The sequence below is a fragment of the Vombatus ursinus genome, unplaced genomic scaffold, assembly GCF_900497805.2.
Source record: "Vombatus ursinus unplaced genomic scaffold, bare-nosed wombat genome assembly UNPS02014773.1, whole genome shotgun sequence".
Taxonomy (NCBI): Eukaryota; Metazoa; Chordata; class Mammalia; order Diprotodontia; family Vombatidae; genus Vombatus; species Vombatus ursinus.
The window spans coordinates 33040622-33060207 of NW_020954551.1; the positions used below are offsets into that span (position 1 = coordinate 33040622).

At 42.2% G+C, this 19586-nt stretch overlaps 1 protein-coding gene across 2 annotated transcripts in view; it reads right to left on the reverse strand.

Moving 5' to 3' along the window:
- SRGAP3 (SLIT-ROBO Rho GTPase activating protein 3) overlaps positions 1 to 19586 on the reverse strand; it is a 274861-nt gene that overhangs the window by 20540 nt on the left and 234735 nt on the right. For both annotated transcript variants that reach the window (XM_027864072.1, XM_027864073.1), the window contains exons 15-18: positions 11999 to 12133; positions 10457 to 10562; positions 9174 to 9401; positions 7835 to 7914 (exon numbers count right to left, since the gene is read on the reverse strand). In XM_027864072.1, the coding sequence (XP_027719873.1) occupies positions 7835 to 7914; positions 9174 to 9401; positions 10457 to 10562; positions 11999 to 12133 (549 nt within the window). The remainder of the gene's footprint in view (positions 1 to 7834; positions 7915 to 9173; positions 9402 to 10456; positions 10563 to 11998; positions 12134 to 19586) is intronic.

A 19586-nucleotide genomic window follows, 5' to 3' on the forward strand; every position in this document is an offset into this window, starting at 1 on the left:
GAGAGGAGAGGAGGAGGGAAGAGGAAAGAGAAAGAGAAACAGAGAGAGAGAAAGAGAGGAGGAAAGAGAGGAGGAGAGAGAGAAAGAGAGGAGGAGAAAGAGAGAGAGAGAGCCTTTTCCTAGACTAGAAGCTCCTTGAGGACAGTAACTAGAAGTTAGGTTCTTCCCAGATTCTTCTAAGACTTCATCCTTTACTTTTCCCCTCCCCATCTTTCATCATTACTTTTCCCAACTCCATTAGCAATTCTCAATTTGGTGTTGCTCTTGATGAAATAGAAGGAAAATCCATCTATTATCATCTCCTATCTCTGAGCCTTTGCAGAGGCTGTCTCCCATGCCTGAAATCCATTCCTTCTTCACCTCTACCTCTAGAATCCTGGGCTTCCATAAAAGATTCGATCAAGGGCTACTTCCTATATGAGACCTTTCCTAATCTCTGAAGGTGTAACTATTTCTCTCCCCACCCCACAACACACAATTGCCTTGTATTTATCTTATATATATTTTGAATTTACTTACATGTCTATATGTTTCTTCTCTACTAAGCTCTTTGAGGGAAAGCACAGTTTCCCTTTTGGTGTATGTATTCCCAGTGCCTAGCACAGTGCCTGGAATACTTTAAGTGCTTAATACATGCTTGATAAAATTATTACTTAATTAAATGTAAATATTAAGTACATTTAAATATTAATTAAATGCTTGATTGATGTTTTGATTATTTGTCCCTCTCTCCAACCTACTCAGCTTCTTCCATTAAGTCATTCTGTGATCATGGGTAAGTCCCCTCTCCTCCCTTGTCCCTTCTGTAAAACCAGGAGGAAGGATGACGATTTCCAAAGTCCCTGCCAACTTTCACATTTCATGAATCCTACTCTCCAAAAGAGGAATGTTTGACCTGTGTTCAGCGAGGATACTGTCATAGCAGCTGAGTCTAACGCTCTCTCAGTGAGATTGTCTTTAATGGAGAGCAGTGATGAAACAGTTAAGCAGGCTTCGCCTGGCTGCATCTCTGAGAGAAGTTATTCTATCATCTGAAATTAGCGAAGCAAAAAATAAAATAAAATAATGGAATGACAGCACAGCTAAGTGGGCCAAATTAACCGAGATCTTTCAATAACCATTACATTTCCGTTAAAATACAGAGTCAACTTTCATTCCATCTGCTGTCGCCTTGAATTTGATTCTCAGCAGCCTGCTAGAATGAGACTGTGACCTACCTTTCTGCCTAGCAACAGAGCCAGAAGAATAAGTGGGTCTGCAAACCACGGCAAGGAACCCTGGCCGTCACATCTCCAGGCCTCTGGGAGAATGTTTTATCTCTAAGGGTTTTCTTGGAACCAGGGGATCTGTGTTGGTAAATCTCTCTATACCTAGAGGTCTGCAGGGACAAGGGGGAGTGAGGCAGCCCCTCGGGGTTTTAGCCTCTGCTTTTCCCTGGCTCTTGGATACCAGACTGGATGCAGGGTGGGGTCAGAGAATACATGAAGGGAGGAAACAGCTAGAATGCAGGGATGAACATCAAGATGAGATGAGAGAGGCCAAATACACATGCACGAGAATGGAATGATAACAGCAAACATTTCTACAGCACTTTAAGGTGGTCAAAATGCTTTGCATTGATTATCTGACTTCACGAAACCCTGGGATGTAGGTGTGTTATTCTTAAACACTCGTGCTCCATTTTACAGTTGAAGAAACTGAGGCAAAGAGCGGTTAAGTGACATGCCCCAAGTCACAGCTAGTGAGTGTCTGAGGCAGGATTCAAATACTAGTCTTCCTGACTCCAAGTCCAACACTATTCACTATATCATATTGCCTGTAAATATGCTAATAATATGGGTGGCTAGGTGGCACAGTAGATAGAATGCTGGGCCTGGAGTCAGGAAGACTCATCTCCCTGAGGTCAAATCTGGCCTCTCAGACACTTATTAGCTGTGTGACCCTGGGCAAGTTACTTAACTCTGTTTGCCTCAGTTTTCTCATCTGTAAAATGAGCTGGAGAAGGAAACGGCAAACCACTCTAATATCTCTGCCAAGAAAACCCCAAATGAGGTCAAGAGAGTCAGACATGACTGAAAAACGACTGAACAATAACAAAATGCTAATATATGTTCGGGTATGTGTGCATACACACACATTAGACAGTAAGGTCCTTGAGGTCATTCACGCATTCATTTATTCAATGAATTCTTTCATTCAAAGAACATTTGTGAAATGGTTACTACTTATAAGAAGGGCCCTGAATTAGGCACTGGGAGCAGATATATACAAAGATAAATAAGACACAATCCTTGCCTTCAGTGAATTTATAATCGACCAGCACAGATAAGACAGATAAGTAGAATTACAAATAAGAGTAAGTTGTCAAGCAGGCCCCAGGCTGCCCTGCCTGCAGCAGACTTTTCTCACTGGGAGTCGCCTCTACCAATCACAGTAGGTAGAAAGCTCTGGACTTAGAGCCAGGACCCAGGTTTGAGGCCCCCCTCTGATATATACTGACTGTATAACCCTGGATAAGGCACTTACCCTCTAGGAAACCCATTAAGGGTAAATCGTAGAGAAGGCGCTGACCTGCAGTGGTAGAGTTTCCTCACCTGGCATGCCCTACATCAACTGAAATCTCAAGTCTAGACCCTAGTCTGTCTTTTAACTTCAGTCTCTTTCTATCTTCTTCTCTTTCCCTGCTGTCTTCAAACAGGCCCAGGTCTCCCTCCACTCTTAAAAACAACAACAATAACAACAGCAAAACTCACTTCATTCCATGTTCTCCACTAGCTGTCATTCTATTTCTCTCTTCTTCTTTGTGCTTCAACTCCTTGAGAAAGCTGCTTACACTCACTACCTAAATCTCCTCTCCTCTCTCTCTCCTCTAAACCCTCTGTCTTGCTTCTAATCTCATCATTAACTGAAATCACTCCCTCCAAGGTTACCAGTGCTTTCTTCACTGCCATATTGAATGGCCTTTCCTCAATCCTCCTCACCCTCCTTGATCTGTCCGCAGTCTTTGGCCTCTCCAAGTTTGCATGACACTGCTCTCTCATATTTATCTGCTCCTATCTGTCTAATGATTCCTTACCCAGAGCTTCCAATTCTTGGCACAGCTCCTGGCATATAATTAGTACTTAATGAATGCATGTTGCCTTGGTTAAGGCAAGCAACATGCATTCATTAAGTGCTTACTAAGTGTCAGGAGCTGTGCTTATGATGGTTCTTCATCTATATTATGCCCACTAAGCATGGGTAAATCTTAAGGCCCTGTCTGAGGCCTTTTTTTCCTACACATTTTCTCATTTGGTGATATCATCTCCCATGCATTCAATTATCATCCCTATGCACTCAATTGCCAGATCTATATATCCAGCCCTAACGTCTCTACTGAGCTACAGACCTATATCATAAACTATCCTTTGGGTATTTTGAACTGCATGTCCTGTAGGCATCTCAAGTTCAACAGGTTCCAAACAGAACTGATTATCTTTCCCTCCAAGCATTCCTCTCTTTCAAAATTCCCTGTCCTGATGGAGGATGGCACCATCATCCTCCCAGTCACCTAGGCCTACCATTTCCATATCATCCTCAACCTCTCACTCTCACCTAACCTACAAAGCTGATCTATTACCAAATCTGGTCATTTTTCCCTTCACAAAATTTCTTGTCTGTGTTCCCTCCTCTCTACTCACAAAGCTGTCCCCCTAGACCAGGCCCTTACTACTTTCTGCCTGGACATTGATTGCAATGGCCTTCCAACTGGTCTCTCTGCCTCGAGACTCTCTCCACTCCAATCTCTCCTCCACTTAGCTGCCAAGATGACTTTTCTTAAGCACAGGTCTGACCATGTCATGCTCCTCCTGTTCATTGAGTCCCAGTGGTTCTTATTGCCTTCAGGATCAAATATAAAATTCTGCGTATGCGTTTACTTGGCTCTTCCTACCTTTCCAAGTCTTTTTATACTTTACTTCCCTATGATCCAGTCACACTGTCCTACTTATAGTGCCTTGAACCCAATACTTAATCACCTATCTCTATGCCTTTGCAATGGCTGTCCCCCACCCACCTAGGCAGCTAGGTGGTACAGTGGATAGAACCCCGGGCCTGGAGTAAGAAAGACCTGGGTTAGAGGCAGCTAGGTGGTAACACTTACTAGCTGTGTGACCCTTGGCAAATCACTTAACCCCGATTGCCTCAGCAGAAAGCGAAAAAAAAAACCAAAAACCTGAGTTCAAATCCAGCCTCAAACACTAGCTGTATGACCTTGGACAATTCATTTAACCTCCATTTGTCTCAGTTTCCTCAACTGTAACATGAGGATACAAATAGTACTTACCTAACAGGGTTGTTGTGAGGATCAAATGAGACAATATTTGTAGAATGCTTAGCACAGTGCCTGGCACATAGCAGCCACTATTTAAATGCTAGTTATTATTATTATTATTAACATTATGGGCCTAGAATGTGCAGCTCAAATCCTGTCTTCTGCAGGAGGCCTTGCCAAGCCCTCTCCCACTCCCAGCTACAGGGGCCTTCCCTCTGAGATTACCTTCCAGCTACTCTCTATATAAACTTGCCATGTGCCTACTTATTTATATATTATTTTGCTCGTTAGAATGTAAGCTCCTTGAGGGCAGGAACTGTGTGTTTGGGTTTGGGTTTTGTTTTTGCTTTGTTCCCCAGTGGTCAGAATAGTGCCTGATACATGGTAAGTGTTTAGTGAATGCTTGTTGACTGACGATGCTCAAAAGCACAGGGGTGAGAAAGTGTGTGAGACCTGACATGGGAATGGCAAGTAGTTCAGTCAAGCCTGAAACTGTCCCATCTTTAGGCTTTCTTTCACTGATAAACTTTTAGAAAGAGAAGTCAAAGCTTGCTGCCTCCATTTCCAACCAGCGGATCATTCCTCACCTCTCTGCACGCAGGATTCTATTACCTCCACAATCACTGACTTTGCTCTCTCAGATGTCACCAACAACTGTTTAATTACCAAACCCAATAGCCTCTTTTCGTGGTCCTCATTCCACAGCATGGGACCCTGCTGACCTCTGTCTCTCTGCTCTGCCCTTCTCCATACTCTGTTGGCTTCCATATATTATCCTGGCTGTCTTCCCACTTCTCAGGCTACTTTATTGGATCCTCTTCCTTCTCTGGCTCCTAAAAAACATTCTGCCTTTGATCTTCTCTCTCTACAAAGATTCTGCTTTGGTTTTCTCTCTCTAAATTCTCTTCCTTAATAATCTCAGATATTGTTGTGGCTTTAAGTATTAGCTCTGAGTGGATGGCTCCCAACTTTCTGTCTCCAGCACAGATGTCTCACCCGAATTCCATCTAGACCTCCATGTCCAAGTGGTTGCTGGACATCTCTTCACTGGTGTGTGGGCTCATAGCACAATCATGCTGTGGTTTTACAGCAGGAAGGTGCCTCAAAGGCCATCTAATCCAATACCTTCATTTTATAGATAAGGAACTAAGTGACCTGCCCAAGGTCACACAGGGCCTCTACCTGGTGACGCCTCTCCTTGGTAAAGGAGATGGAAAATAAATCAAAGGTGATTCCAAGGTTTCAGGCTTGGGTGACTAAGAAATAAGACGTGCTATTTGCTGAAAGGAAGTAAGTCAGGAGGACAACTCTATTTTAGAGGAGATGCCTTTTGCTGGAGCCTGAAATCATCAATAATCAGAATTAGATCTCCTTTGTGCCATCTTTCTAAAGACCCAATAATTAGGGCCATTCAGGCAGGAGAAAGATCGCTCTGTTGTGGCTTCAAAGGAAATCAATGAAAACTCTGAGTCATGCAACACCAAGCAGGTGACAGTCTGTCTCTGGGAGAGCAGGGGGGTGGAATACTAAACTTCTTTCAGGGGGGCTCCACAGAACAAGCTAGAAGCAAAGATAAGTGACAGTGGGGATAGTGGGGTGGGAGCACTGGAACTTTTTACTCAATGTAGCACCATTATCTCCTCCACCGTCAATCCAGTCTGCTTAATTAAGCCTGGGTCTTACCCTTCCCTTCTGCTCACTAAGGTCTTCAGCCCCTGGGTCAATAGTAAACATCCACCCCTCAGGCAGTGAGGACACTGGAAAAACCCAGAGGCAAGATATCTGACAGGTGACCTTATTCTAGAGGGAAGCTGGCATAGTCTTCTATATAAAACACAGAAGCCAGATCCAATTTCACACAGATAAGGCCTCTTTTTTAAAAAGTCAAAACAAAAAGAGGAGAGAATGGGGTGGGGGAATTCAAATCATTGGGTGAATGCATGCAATGGGAGACAAGGCCCTGACAATGGAAGCTCCCCAGGAAGATATCCCAAACACAAGAAACTTAGATTAAGAGGGATCTAAAGATCTTTCAGGTCTTCCATCTACCTACCTATCTGTCCATCCACACATATACATGTACGTATACTACATATATATAATACATCTATATTTTTCAACACCTACCATGTGTAATGTAGCCACACAATTCCCCTTATGCCCAGAATACTCACCTGCTCCCCAGATTATCTTGTGGCTGAAGCAGTGCCCCTTGGAGAAAGAGTCTCACTCCCCCTTTTCATTTTAGGGGGGACAGAGTGAGTCTCACAGGATGAGAAGGCACATATGGGCTGGGACTGACACGGCAAATTCCATGATCTCATCTTTTTCTCCCAAACCAATCCCTCTTCCAAACTTCCCTATTTTTATCAAGAGCACCACCAACCATCCTTCTAGTCACTCAAGTTCACAATCTCATCTTCTTCCCACTCCATGTTTAAAGAAGTGCCCAAGATGATCATTTTTACCTTCACAGCCCCTCTCGAATCCATCCCCTTCTCATCACTTACTCAGTCACCACTGTAGCTCAGGCCCTCATCACTTGGGCACTGTTGCAATAGCATAGAGCCTGGTACACAGTAGGCACTTAATAAAGGTTACCCTTCCATTCTTATTCTACATTACTCCCCCTCCTGTACTCTAGGGTGCAGCCAAACCACCCTTTTTTGCTTCACATTCATATGAAGAAACAACTAAAATATCCAAAGAGGATTAGGAAATTAAGATACCATCCCCGCTAGTAAGCTGCATCCATAAAACTGAGAAAAACTTCCTGCTAAGGTGAAATCAAAGGCAATCATTTCTGCTTATTATTTATGGTAAATATCTACCTACAGAGAAACAAGACTCCTGCTCAAAAGCTGTTATGTTCACTGACTATCATGACCTATTATTTCATTGATGTATTATGTCTTTCAATTAAAAAGCATCCTAATAATTAATTACTAACAAACAATTTTTATTTACAAATCCCCCCCATTCCCCGGGACATACATAGGGTTTTGTTTCGTAAGCAGAATAAATATTTTGTTGGCTTTATAGGTAGATAAATAAAATATTTTAAAAGTATTGTCTATTTCATCTTTATCTCATCCTTTAAAGTGTCTATATTGCATGTATGCTTTATAATACAGAATGTGAGTACAATCATATATGTATCTAATTTATAAATTAATAAATATACATATATTATGGGATACTCAAAAAATATTAGATTGATGGGGAGTACAATCAAAAAAGTTTGGAGACCACTGGGCTAGAGAGATTCATAGACTGAGAGCCAGATGCAGTATTTCTGGGTTAACAGCTTAGGCCAGGGGTGGGGAACCTGTGGCCTCGAGGCCACATGTGGCCCTTTAGATCCTCAAGTGTGGCTCTTTGGCATGTGGCCCCCTTGCTTCCCCACCCTTGGCTTAGGCCATCAGACAGATAAGTACCTAAAATCAAGCCCAGAATGTTTCTCCCCATTAGGTTCTGAGTACCCAGGTTCCTGCACCCCATCTCAGTGTACTCTCTACTTACCATCATCACTGGTATGAGGCTCTGTGCCATTGTCATGGTCAACCTCATCAATCGTCCCTGGTTCGCTATGCGGGCTGTCACTGCAATGAAACACGAAGAGGAGACTTGCATGAGACTTGTTGCTGGCAGCCTCACTGTATGCCAGCTCTGACCTCCTGCTTCAGACGAGTACCTTCTCTTCTCTCATCTTTCACGCACATAACTTGCCTACTCCCACTGAATCCTAGAGTTGGGAGGGACCTCAAAAACCATCTAATTCAATCTAATATGCTAACTAAACCTTTCTACTGCATCTCCACGAGGTGATCCAGCTTCTGGTAGAACCCCGTGATGGGGAACTTATTACCATATGGAACAACACATTCCTTCTTAAGACAGCTCCACTATTATGAAATTCTTTACACTAAGTAAAAATCTGCTTCCTTCTAATTTACATCCACTTGAATTAGTTCTGCCCTCTGAATTCGCAAAGAATAAGTTTAATTGCTCTTCCACATGAGAAATCTTCAAATAATTGAAGATAAAGACCATGATCCTCTTTTAAGTCTTCTCCAGGTTAGGCAGCCATAGTTATTTCAACCAATCCTCACATGGTATAGTAGGATGTAAACTCCCTGAGGGCAGGGACTATTTGTTTTATCCATTTTGTTTCTGTCTTGCACATGGTAGTCACTTAATAAATGCTCACTGGATTGGTTTGGATGGTGGGCTTTTGCCCAAACTAAGAAGTATAGAATCTTATACCTGGAAGGCAACTTACATCTTGTTATGTACATAGTAGCTCCATGTTGTCTTCCCCCATTAGAATGGAAAATACTTGAGGAAACAAATGTTTGTTGACTGACTGACTTAGAGAGCATTTCAGAGCCTAGAGAAGTCAACAGCAGATCAATCTGTACTATATTACCTGATGCCCAATTCCCAAGTTTAGGCAAGTCATTTAACTTTTCAGGGTCTTAGTTGCTTCATCTGTAAAATGGGGATAATAGTTTTTTACCTGCCCGGAGGAGACTAGATCAGGTCCTTTCTTCTCTAAGACTGATAGTTCTAAAGCTTTAATTTGGCTTCTGTCTCCTTGCCAAGAAGGAATCCCCAAGTCATTTATAGTCACTAAGATGGTGAAAGGCTTGGACAAGGAGTACTCATGAGAAGGCCAAAAGAACTGTTTGTTTAACCTTAAGAGAGAAAGCTTGTGAGAAAGGTGGGAGGGAGGCCGTAAATAATAGCCTGCAAGCCCATGGGTGATTACTACATAGGGGATATGGGTCAGCTATTCTCCATCTTCCCTGAAGACAGGCTTTTATACATTGGCAGAAGGTATTATTGAACAGGATCTTACCAATATTCTTCCCCTCCAGCCATACACTTCTCATACACTGGCCCTTCCAGTTCCCTGTGGCTGGGAAAGATGGCCTCATGATTGATAATGATGGTTTTGATGACTTCATTGACATGAGCCTGGCATGACACGGGGTCCTGTCCATCTGGGATATGCATGAGGGTTGGCCCAAAGCAGATGGCCAGGTTGTAGGGATCCATCATGTTCTCATCGCTATACTGGGACAGGCTGAAACAGAAGTCCCCATGAGATAAGGTTAGAGTAGTGATTTCTTTGATGGGGCAACTGGGGCTTTGTAGGGATGACAGCCATGACCTCTACCCTCAGTGGAATTTGAAAGCTATTGAAGGTGGTACTTTGGTAGGGATCGGGAAAGGAAAAGTAGCAGAATAAAAATACAGGATTCTACTATCTCCAGCAGAATTGTCCATGGACATTACCACCTTGGTTGGCTTTATATGAAGTAGATGTCTATTATACATGGCATGTTTTGAGGGGTTCTGAGAAGGCTTCTCCTAGTCAATATCTTTTCCAGCCAGGTGATGACAGTCATTAACATTCTACCAGTAGAGATCCATCCCTTTGGGTCATTTTTCCCCTACATATTTTTCAAATAGACACACATCTGGGCATTGGTATTGGGGTAGGAGATGGGGAGACAGAGACAGTAAATTAATTTCCACTGAATTATTAGTGACTACACATCTGGATTCCTCCTTTCTCCTCACAGGAACCCCAGAGGAAGCAGGATAACAGAACATAGAATGCGAATATAGAGGAAGAGGGTTACGATGAGGGAAAGGAAAGGGTCACCGAAGAGAGGTAGGGAATGCAGAAGAAAATCTTTGCCCCTTCCCATTTCCTCAGTGGGCCTGCTCCAGTGTGGGCCTCCAACACTCTCATAGACCCAGGGAGGAGGGATGGCAGATATGCTGATCCCCACCCCACCCCTCCCCACAGTGGTGAGAATCTGAGGAGATGGCCCTGGATCTTCCAAGTTTCTGTCTCAGCAAGATTGAGTCTCAGAAACATTGATGGTTTCCATACATCTCAAGCATCTTGCCATTAGGGCAGCTCCTACTTCCACCTTCCATTCTATGACTCTAAGAACTCAAGAAATAAATGTTAGGGAACAGTTCTCCATAGCTTCAATAATAAACATAGAAGGGTCCAAGGACCTCTTTCTCAAGGATGGGGCCAAACAGCATCTGAGCAGGTCACTCTACTTCTGGGAGGAGGCATGAAGGCACTTTAGGCGAGAGAAGGAAGAAAAATGCACTCACTGGTTGAGAAAAGCAAAGAGGTATCTCATGACCACGATGACCACTCGGGGCAAGGTGACAAGAATCTGCTGGATCAGGTGCACTCTCTCTGCGGGACTTTCCATTTCTATAACACAAGCCCCCCAGAACCCCCCACTAAAGTGAGATGCAGCTCAGTTGGCCCAGCGGGAGCACCCCGTCAGGACTGTGACCTCTGCTCCCCAGCCCAACCCCAACTTTGGATCATGTTTTGAGTGGCTCTGTTAAAGGGACAATAGTAAACTACTGAGTAGAGGAAACACCTCACTTCATTCATTTTACAATAGCCTTCATCACTTTTTCTCATTCTGAACTACAACTCTGGTAGTCTCTGCCATGCGATTGAGGCCTGAAAGATATACTGCCTTTACTATGCTTCTGGTGCACATGTCTTGTCTCCCCAGAAAGACTGTAAACCCCAAGAGGACAGGAGTCATGCCTTAAACTTCTTGGATTCTCCCACAGAGCCCAGCATCATGCCTTCCACAAATAGTAGATGCTTCCACGATTGATTCAATGATGCTGGAATTCCACTACATAAAATAAGGCACATGCCATCTTTATCATGCTGAAGGAAAATGCCAATAAATTAGATCCAAGAATTGATGTTCATGTAAACATGGCTAGAGCTAACAATGACAAAAGCATTTATTAAACACCTACTATGTGCCATGTATTGTGCTGAGGATGTAATAGAAAAAGTGACAAACTTAGAGTGCTGTACTTGGAATCATTAAACCTAAGTATGAATTCTGGCTCTGTGGCTTACCATCGGTATGACTCTGGGCAAGTCACTTAACCTCTCTGAGCCTAAGTTTCCTCTTTGATAAAATGAGTAAGGGTGAACTAGATGATCTCTAAAGGGACCTTAGCTCTGGGTATAGGACCTTTTAGTTCTAGGTCAATGATAGGATCATCTTATGATATAAAGACAAATTAAAAAACAGTCTTTGACCTCAAAGAGTTTACACTCTAATCCAAGTCAGAAGGGAACCTAGCCTCCTCTCAGAAAGTCCAGTTTGCATAGAAGCTCAGCTCCAGCATGCCCTTCTTTCTACCTTAGGCTTCTCCTGATGCCCCCAGCTAGTAGTGCCTCCCCCCTTCCTCCAAATTATCTGGTTTTTATTTTGAACATACCTATTTCTATACATTCTGTCTCTCTCAACAGAATGTAGGCTTCTTGAGGGCAAGGGCTCTTTCATTTGTGTCATCTTATCACCAGAGCCTATTATAATGCCTGGCACATAGTAGGTGCTTAACAAATACTTGTCGATCAATTGATGATTGTTCCACTTTGTTTAGACCAGTTTATAAGAATCCTCTAAGAAAGGTAGATGCCCCCATGAGCTTATTTTCCTAAAACAGTCAAAACTTGGTTTGAGGCCAGTTCAAAACGTAAGTAATTATCAACAGTTTCCTTCCCCCAGTAGGTGATTGTTGTTCTTCCTCTTCCTTTGGAGGTTTTTTGATTAATACCCCTTGCTCTGGGAAACTCCCCTTCCCACTCCATCTGTGAGTACTTACTGATTGTGGATATCAAATCTTGAAACCTTTCCTTGGGAAAGAGTGGGTTTTCCAGTCCTCGGAAATACAGCTTTAAGACGCCAGCCACTGAATTAATATCTCTTTCATTTTGGTCATCCGCCAGGGGATCTTCACCTGAACAGATATAGAAGATGACTTTTCAGTCTGATTAGACAGCAGGAATTGTTCAATTAGCTAGAACAGACGACCCCCAGGCCAGGGCTGATCAGAAAAGCAGCACGTGGGGTGGGAACTTTCCCTGTATTTTCCCAGCATGTCCTAACTTAATGGGCTCTTCCATCAAGCATCATCACACTGGGATGTACCACTCCTAAAGTCATTATGGAGTAGGGGAAGATGAGGAAATAAGGCTTCCAACTGTTTCTTGAAGGGGTTCTCAGAGTTCTAACAAAAACAGCAACAATAACTAACATTTATGTAGGGCTTTGAGGTTCACAATGTGTTTTACAAATTTTACCTCATTTTAACCTCACAATAACCTGGGAGGCAGGTGTTATTATCTCCATTTTACAGATGAGGAAAGATGAGGCTAAGTGAGTTAGGATCACACAGCTAGGAAGAGTCTGAGGCCACTTATCCAGGTACATTGCCCCTTCCATTAGGCCAGTGTTCCAGGAGAATATAATTATTCCTAAAGGTAGGAGGGTAAGATAGGGATGGTTCTTTGAAAGCCCTTCTCACAACTCTAGAATCATTATTCTCTAATTAGATTAATAATAATTAAATCTGCATAATATTTTAAGGTTTACAAGGCACTTTACAAATATTACTGCATTTGAGTCTTACGACAGCCCTCTGAGGCAAGTACTACAGGTATTACCAACCCCATTTTATAGATGAGAAAACAGAGACTTAGAGATGTTAAGTGATTTGCCCAGGGACATGCAGTTAATAAGAGGCAAAGGCGGGATTCCAAGCCAGGCCTTCCCGACTCTAAGGTCAGCATCGGAGCCTCTATACCTTGTACCTAATTAGAAAGCAGCACACCTGAGAATGACAAGGAAATTGACTCAACACTCATCTCTTAGAAATACTCACTTATATTTTTAGCTTGTGCTCCATTCACCTAGGGAGGCAACAGGCAGTAAAGGAAATAAATCCAGCTTCCTTTCCTACATTCCTCAGCTTCCAGGTTTTCGAAAACCTGCCTCAGCCTTGAGATGACAAATTTATGCAATTCCCCTTCAAGAGAGGCATTCGCCAGGGGTGACACTCCAAGGATGAGGTTTTCTAGCCAGCTAAGCCAAGCACCAGTTTTTAAAGTCGAGGTTAAAAAGTCCCATCTGGCCAAGCCCCCACCAAAGAAGAGGAGCAGAACTAGGAAGGGCAGTGTGGGCAGTGGACTCAGGTGCTGCTCAGAAAGAGATGCACGGAGATGATGTTTGGGAAGTACCTACCGTGTGCCAGGCACTACACTAAGCATTACAGTCACTGGTATATGTGTCCTATTTTTCATCAATACTGTAAGTTATAATTTGATTTATTAAAGTATTAAAAATATTAGGTATTTCTTTAAAATATGCTATGATGGGAAGGGAGACAAGAATAAGCATCTATATAGCATCTCCTATGAGCCAAGTGCCTACTGTGTGCCATACGTTTCACATATCTCCCAAACCATGGGATGTCCTCCCTCCTTCCTGCCCATCTGTTTCCCTGTCTCTCCTTTTATTCCTGTTGTACTCCATAATCTGCCATCTGAGCACATAACTTTTTCACATTATTCTTTAATTGTTTCAAGCAAGTGACTCTTTCCTCCTCAACCAGGTTGCGATCTCCTTACGGAAGAGGGTTGGATCCCAAACTTCTTTCCCAGTCCCCATTGAACCTAGCCCAATACCTACCCACCCATACCTATATAGTAAATTCTACGTACATAGTTATTTATATGTTGTCTCTTCCATTAGAATGGGTGCTCCCTGAGGACATGGACCCCATTTTCATTTTCGTTTGTGTTCCCAGGGCTTGCCACTCTAGAATGGCTAAATAAATACCTGAACTGACTGATAAGCTACGTAAGATGATAATGGCTATAAAGCACTTTATTTGTTTTTGGGGGTTTTTGGAGATTTTTTTGCTTTTTTTTGGTGAGGCAATCGGGGTTAAATGACTTGCCCAGGGTCACACAGCTAGTAAGTGTCAAGTGTCTGAGGCCAAATTTGAATGCAGGTCCTCCTGACTCCAAGGCTGGAGCTCTATCCACTGTGCCACCTAGCTGTCTCTTATAAAGTACTTTAGAAACCTAAAAGAGATGATAGATAGATAGATAGATAGATAGATAGATAGATAGATAGATAGATAGATAGATGGATGGATGGATAACTATATATCCAGACTGATAGATACTTTGAGACATCAATTTTTATTTGTATTACCCTTGGAGGTAGCTGTATCTGTAAACATGAAGGACAATAATGTAGATGGACATGTGAGGTTCAGAGATGGTCGAATTGTGAAAATAAAACCATGGCAGTTTGGGAAGCAAATTATCACTCAAGCATCAAGTTAAATCTTCCTAATTGTTTTACCTACTTCAGGTTTCCTTCTTAAGTCTGCTGCAGGCTGTATGGTGATTTTCTAGAAACGCTTTTTTTTTTTAGTTTAAGACTGATGGTAGCAGTAAATTAACCATTATAAAAAGATATATTTAGAGAATCAAAGACTTATTGAGAAGATTAGAGATTATCTCATTCAAACTCCTTTTATTGAAGACAAAACTGAGGTCCAGAGACAGTAAGTACTCTACTGTCTTGTCTGCCTGTAATTCAGTTAAGTTTCCTTCTTAACACTACTAGAATATGATGGTTTCCTAGAATTTTTTTTAGGTTTAAGATTAATGGAAGAGGTAATCAATGTGCATAGGGAGAATATAAGACATATTAAGATGAAGGGGACCTTAGACATCACTTCATTCAACCTCCTTTTACAGAAGACGAAACTGAGTCTCTGAGATGGTTATAATCTGCCTGAGGTTATAGAATGAGTTAGTGGCAGAGCTAAAAATCCAGATCTCCTAACCTCCTTTGCAGAGAAACCAACCAGAGTGAGAAACAATAGGTCTCTTCACTCGATGTGGAATCTGTTCACTTTGAAAAGTGCTAGAAAGAAGGGAAAACGGTGCTCCTTGCCAATGGCCTCATCCACAAAGTTGGAAGGAACCACTTCTGGATTGGAGGAAAAAATGAATGAGATCATAATTTCTTCTAAAAAGAGTTGAACAGTTAGCATCCTTAAGAGATTCAAGTGGAGGATTTAAACACCAAACAATTACCAGGGAAACACACAGCATGCCGGTTTGGGGAGAATTTAGTCACAAGCTAGAATGTGTGGGATGTGAAGAGTGGGTGGGAAAAGCGATACAGAGACATGTTAAGACCATCTGGTTGCCAGGGAGATGGCACCACTAAAGGTGACCCAAAATAGGAAACTTGGAATCAGAAAGAAGATGAAAGCTGGAAAAGAGATGGAATGATTGTGTCCTGGAGGGTTAGAAAGGATAATGAGCAAAACATACCAGACTCTTTGGTGGGCAATGCTGAGAAGCAGAAAGTAGCAAGGCTGGGGATTGGGACTTGATTATCCCCCACAGAGAAAGGAGACAAATGTTTCTAAAAGAGAAATTCTGGGAGGTCATTCTTGACAAGCAATCAGTCAGTGTAAGAGCTGGTCAAGGCCAGGCAGCAATGACTTGAAGAGGGTGAAGTATATTTGAGGTGGAGAGGGACAGCTGGGGAAAGGAAGGGGAAGGAAGGGAATAAGCATTTATTAAGTACCAACTAAGTGCCAGGAACTGTGCTAAGCACTTTATAAATATCTCATTTGATCCTCATTACAACTCTGCTATTATTATCCCCTTTTTATAGTTGAGGAAACTGAGGCAGACAGAGACTAGGTGATTTGCTCCGAGTCATATAGTTAGTAAGCATCTGAGGCCTGATTTGAACTCAGGTCTTCCTGACTCGAGGTCCAGCATTCTATCCACTGGGCCATCTAACGAGGAGGGCAAGAAGGCAGAAGTGGTTATGTGGGAAGGGGCTAGTGTTGGAAAGAATGCCATGGCCATCATCTTATGAAATTGATCCAGTGGAATGGGCTGTGCCTGAAGCCTGCTTCAATTTATTATAAACAGGGGAACTATTCAAAATTCTTCAGCATCACTACAGGGAGGCCTCTCACTACATGACAGGACCAGGTACTGGCCTTGGAAAACGATGCTTCCAAAGGAAAGAATTTCTCAATACTGAGGAGTACAAAGGATAACTGTATCAGTATAAGGAACAAAATGATCAGATTTCTGGGCTGGGCTGTCTAGGGAGCTCACTATCATTGGAAGTGTTCAAACAGTACTCTGATGACCAACTTATTCTCAGAGATGCTCTAGTAGGGGTTGTTACATGGGGTGAAAGTTTGCCAATAGTTCTTACAGTATAATCTAGGGATCCCTGGGAGGCCCCAAGACCCTTTCAGAGGATCCTCAAGAACAAAACCATTTTCAAAACAAAAATAAGATGTTTTAATTTCTTTTTTGTTGTTGTTTAGTCATTTTTCATTCATGTACCACTCTTCATGACCCCATTTGGGGTTTTCTTGGCAAAGATATTAGTGATTTGTCATTTCCTTCTCTAGCTCATTTTACAGAAGAGGAAACGGAGGCAAACAGGATTAAGTGATCTGCCCAGGGTCACACAGCTAGTAAGTGTCTGAGGCCAGATTTGGACTCAGGAAGATGAGTCTTCTTGACGCCAGACGTGGCACTCAATTCACTGCACCACCTAGGTGCCCGTTTAATTTGTACTAGAATAAATATTGATAGATATAAACCACATACCCAAAAGCTCTTCCTGAGAGGAGATCCTTAATAAATTTTAAGAGTGCATAGGTGTCCTGAGACCAAAAAGTTTAAGAATCTCTGGATTAGATGACCTCTAAATTCTTTGTAACTCTAAGAACCTGTGTCGCAAGCACCTGGTTTTGGGGGCATATCCTTGTAGCTTATCTGTCAGTTGCAAGCTAGACACTCATGACTTGGAGTATGCCAGGAAATTGGAAAGATATTGTACATGGAAGTCAAGATGCCCAAAATGCAACATTTAGCCTAGTGGTTCAAAGTATGTGAACTCTACAGGGGTAAAATGGAAAAAGATGCCCAATGGTATTGAGGAATAGTTAGAGCTTTAAAAGTAGAGTTAGGAGAGAGAGACCTGGGTTTGAAGCCCGACTAAGTAAGATACTTGTTGCATGAATATGGTCAAGTCAGTTAACAGTTCTGAGCCTTAGTTTCCTCACCTGTAAAATGGAGATAATAATAGCACCTACCTCATGAGTTTGTTGTGAGGAAAAAATGAGATAAAATAAAATATGTTAATGTGAACATGTTGTTTTTGTTATTATTATTGCCTACAAATCACACAATCACAGAATTTTGTAGTTGGAAAAGATCTCAACTCCCATCTAGTCCAAGCTACACAAGAAAAAGAGTCCTCACTAAAATACAGCTGACAAGTAATGAGTCACGCAGTTTTTGCTTGAAGACCTCCAATGAGGGAAACCCACTCTCTCTAGAGAAAGAATTCTTTAGTTGGATTCCACAGATTCCCAAGGGATCCATGGACAGACTTCAGGAGGTCCATGAACTTGGAAAGGAGAAGAAACCACTCCTTTATTTTCACTAACCTCTAGCTAAAATTTATCATTTCCTTCAATTACTGAAAAATAATATTCTGAGAAGGGGTAGGATTCAGCAGACTTCCAAAGGGGTCTGCCCATGACACACACAAAAAACTTAAGAAGGCCTGCTTTAATGGTAGTGTGTTCCACTTAAGAGCCTGGACAAATTAACCTTTCTGATCCTGTTTCCTCATGCATAAAACGAAGAGGTTGGACTACATGGTCCCTAAGGACCCTCCCAGCCCTAAATCCTGTGAATCATGTGAATTAATGTGGCAAGAACAGGAGAGATGAGAGAAGAAACCAGGGTAGATCTGGTCGCCAGTAGGATGAGTCTCGACATGTTATTTTAGGAGCATGAAGGTTATCTGAGGATGGATGTTAGGGAAGCCTCCATATGTTTCAAGATTTAATAGACCTGACTAAAAAAAAAGGAAGGACTCTAGAAGACATTGTAACCTTGTAAGAACCTTGTAACTCTGTAAGATATTTTTAAAATTCCCTTTAATGCTTCAAGGTCATGAACTTACCATCCAATTAATAATGCAAACTGGACATGTCTGAATACTTTGGTGTTTTCATCAAATAAAACTTATGACAAAGTTGATCTAACATACTGAATGATATGCATAATTACTATTGCGCTGCATGATAATTAGACATCAATAATTAGCAGCTCACACAAATAACTTCAATTAGTATTACTTTTATGCAGTTGAACCAAATGTTTACAGTTCTTTCATTCTCTGTTCTCCATGATCTATAATCAGCAAGTGATGACAGTTTCCTTAATGCCACGTTCAGCTCAATCCCCCTCATACATCCACACTTACTCTTGCACATAATAAGAGAGGAAGATCTGGGATTCAAGTCCAAAGGTAAAACTCCCTGTTCTTTTGACTGTGCTGCTCCTTACTCTGACTTCTCCCCTGTGCCACCAGCACCACCTGAGGGGTACTTCATCAGTCTATGAAGTTGTTCCCCACTCCTGGCCCCAGCCCTAGGCATCCTAACTGCCTGGGGTGGCATAATTCTGGGCCACGTGGACAGTCAAGCAGGGGTGACTGAATGAGCACCACACAGTAGGGAAGAAGGATGGGGGAGACACAGGCCAGGCTAAGGAGAAAAATTTCAAAAAGAGACTATGTAGAAGAACCACAGAATCCTGTAAACCAAAGATCTCAGAGGTGGAAGGGACTATAGAGGTCACCTAACTGAAATAGAAGAAACTGCTTCTATAACATCCTCCCTCTCCCCAAAGTGGTCATTCAGCCTCCAGATGGAGACCTCCAATGATGGGGGTGTCACTGTCTCCCAAAGCAGGTTATTCCACTTTAAGATACTTTTAATTGTCAGGAAGTTATTTACATCTATCTAAAATCTGCTCCTCCAGGGCCAAGCCAAATTTTAATCCCTTAAATGACAAGTTTTAATTTCTTGTTTGCATGACAGACCTTCCGATGCTGAAGACAGCTACCCCTACAAGTCTTCTCTTCTCCAGATCAAATACCTGTAGTTCCTTCATTGATTCTCATAAGGCATAACTTCAAGGCCTTTCACCATATTTTTCACCCTTCTCTAAATCATCTATATCCTTCTTGAAATATGGCACTTAGATTTAATCAGTTCCAGGCAGAATACAGGAACCATCACCTCCTTTGTTCTGAGAGTCTGCCTCTCAAGGTAGCAAAGATCACTTAGCTTTTTGGTCATCTTATCACACTGTTGACGTGCAAAGCACTAAAAGGAAACATTATTCAGCCATGCCTCTACCATCTTGTACTTGTGAAGTTGATTTTTTGGACTCAAGTATAGAGTTTACATCTGTTCCTATCATATTTCTTCCTATTATATATGAACCATTGATCTAACTTGTTTAAATCTTTCAACTCTTGACTTT